Source organism: Penaeus monodon, chromosome 29, assembly GCF_015228065.2.
Source record: "Penaeus monodon isolate SGIC_2016 chromosome 29, NSTDA_Pmon_1, whole genome shotgun sequence".
Classification (NCBI taxonomy): Eukaryota; Metazoa; Arthropoda; class Malacostraca; order Decapoda; family Penaeidae; genus Penaeus; species Penaeus monodon.
In genome coordinates, this window is record NC_051414.1 from 24,804,848 (window position 1) to 24,807,153 (window position 2,306).

The following is a 2,306-nucleotide window of genomic DNA, read 5'->3' on the forward strand; positions in this document are numbered from 1 at the left end:
GAGCACCAAAACCAGTTGCCCAGTAATTCATAATTTTTTGCTCTACAGACAATAACTTAAGTGTCCTATCACTATTCTCTCCTATTGTAATTTAAATGTTAACTTTTTATAATAATAAAACAATAACCACCTCATTCTGAAATAAATCTTGAACTTCCATTTACTGTGCCTTGCATAAGTTACACCAAGGTACTTCTGGAGACAATACTAGTCTCCATTGCTGCTTCACCAAAACCTGACACCTGAGAAACATTCAGGCAAAAAGTGGCACGACACTCATCACTTATTAGGCTTTTCTACCAACTCATAAATGGTATATTAACAATAATATAATGATAAATATTTAAAAGGCTCTTTGTATTAAAGACAGTCGATGTTAAAAAAAAGTAAAACACTGTTGTAATACACCAACATATCATAACTTCTCCGGATAGCTTTTCATAATTTCAGTTTTCTTTTTTAAAATTTCAGCACCATGAATTCCTAAATAGAACATCCCGATATAAGTCCTTCTATCCTAATATCACCAGAGATTATTGGGCGTTTGTACTGAAAATATCATACAGTCTGGAAAGCAAACAAGTATGGAAAAAGGGGAGTTAAAGAGGCCATTGAGAGTTGTCATGGTTCGTGTGGTTTGTCACTTCTTTTTGCTATACTGGATCGCCTAAAGGATGCAAGAGTTCTACGGAAAATGTTTTTAACACTGCTGACATCAGTGTGAGAGGCATGTCGGGGGCCTTCTGCAGGGCTGTGATCATGGACTGTGAAGGTTCACTGGAAATACTAGGGGGATGGCGAAGGGTTAGAAGAAGCATTGTGGCCAGCAACAGATGTACAAGAACCAGTACCTCCATGGCATCTTGGACGTGCTCCACCATCCACAATGTTACCAATTCACATGAAACATACTGGGCAGGACGCGAGTTACTTGGAGAGCTTACAGAGCGCGGCAGTACTGGGCTGGTTTCTACAATAGTACCTAAGGAACTATTCGAGAAGAACCTCGGCTGCTACTCTGACTCCCTAGCCCTGAAGTAACATTGCCACTCATGCTCTGCACCAAGGCGAGGGGATCGTGGCCCAGGTGATGTCTGTTTGGGTGGTGTTTGCGCTCCTTCTTTCCTTTTTGACTGGGCATCTTTCAGTAGCTGGACGGCCTCTGGGTGTCGAGCCTGAGCAGCAATCTGGATTGGGTAAGACCCTGATCATTCTTGAGGCCGGGGTCAGCACCTGCTTGCACCAGTGCCTTAAGACTCGGACATGACCATACAATGCTGCTGCATGCAGAGCAGATTCTCCATTCTGAAAAGGTACAGAGCAATTAATTCATCATATTACAAGAATATATTGCTTGACCAAAAATGTTAGCTTTAATTTTTTGCTAACTACAACCTGTATATATCAAAACTGAATTTCCAATATGTACTAAATCTCATAAAACTTATAATAATGTGCAACAGCCTAGGTACATTCCTAAAACTATAATATTTGCACTACTGCTGCTAATTATGTGAGATGTCCATCAAGCACACCCCAAATCATTATTTTTCTTACTTTTACACCTAACTAGAACTAGACATTATAAAAAAGTCAAACAACAACGCACGTGGCTTTATGACAACTAAAGCCACGAAACCTCACCCTTAGGAGACCCAGACAAGGCTTATAGGGAAGCAGCTCATGGACAACCTCCACATGTCCCTTGTGGGCAGCCTTGAACAAAGGTGTTGCTCCATCCTGAAACATGGTTTTCTCAATCACCAAAACATTTTGCTTTAATAGGTTCAAAAACATAAAATATGGCTCAAATAAGACTGAAAAAGATCTACTTTGATAAATGATAATCACCTGCAAGGCACTACTGGCATACTGTACATATGCAGGGAGGGAGGAAAAAATAGTATTTTAGATTTTTATCTCCTGATAAAATTCTATACCAATAGAATTAGGTATTGGGGAAACTAAAATTGCATTTGGAACTTAAATGGACAGTTCATTTTATACTGAAATATGAATAAACTCACGTGTCTGCAGATATCTGGGTTGACACCATGACTCAGTAGTAGACGCACAACACCTTGATGTCCCATTTGTGACGCAATCCACAGTGGGCTAGCGCCGTCCAACCGCCTCACGTTGGCCTGAGATGGTGGAGGCAATTGGTTTAATGCCCTCATATTGGCTGGAGATAGCTTCCAATCTATCAATTCATATATTCAATTTATTCAGATTCCAATGTTTCCTTTGATTGTCATCCCTTCTGTCTAAGCAATATATGTATTTTCTATATACCCCCCCCCCCC

At 40.2% G+C, this 2,306-nt stretch overlaps 1 protein-coding gene across 1 annotated transcript in view; it reads right to left on the reverse strand.

The window, feature by feature from the left end:
- Positions 1–2,306, reverse strand: part of LOC119591784 (ankyrin-3-like) — a 61,417-nt gene that overhangs the window by 33,548 nt on the left and 25,563 nt on the right. Inside the window, 5 exon segments of the mRNA XM_037940528.1 lie at positions 852–990; positions 1,158–1,248; positions 1,251–1,305; positions 1,645–1,740; positions 2,028–2,144. Coding sequence (XP_037796456.1) covers positions 852–990; positions 1,158–1,248; positions 1,251–1,305; positions 1,645–1,740; positions 2,028–2,144 — 498 coding nt within the window.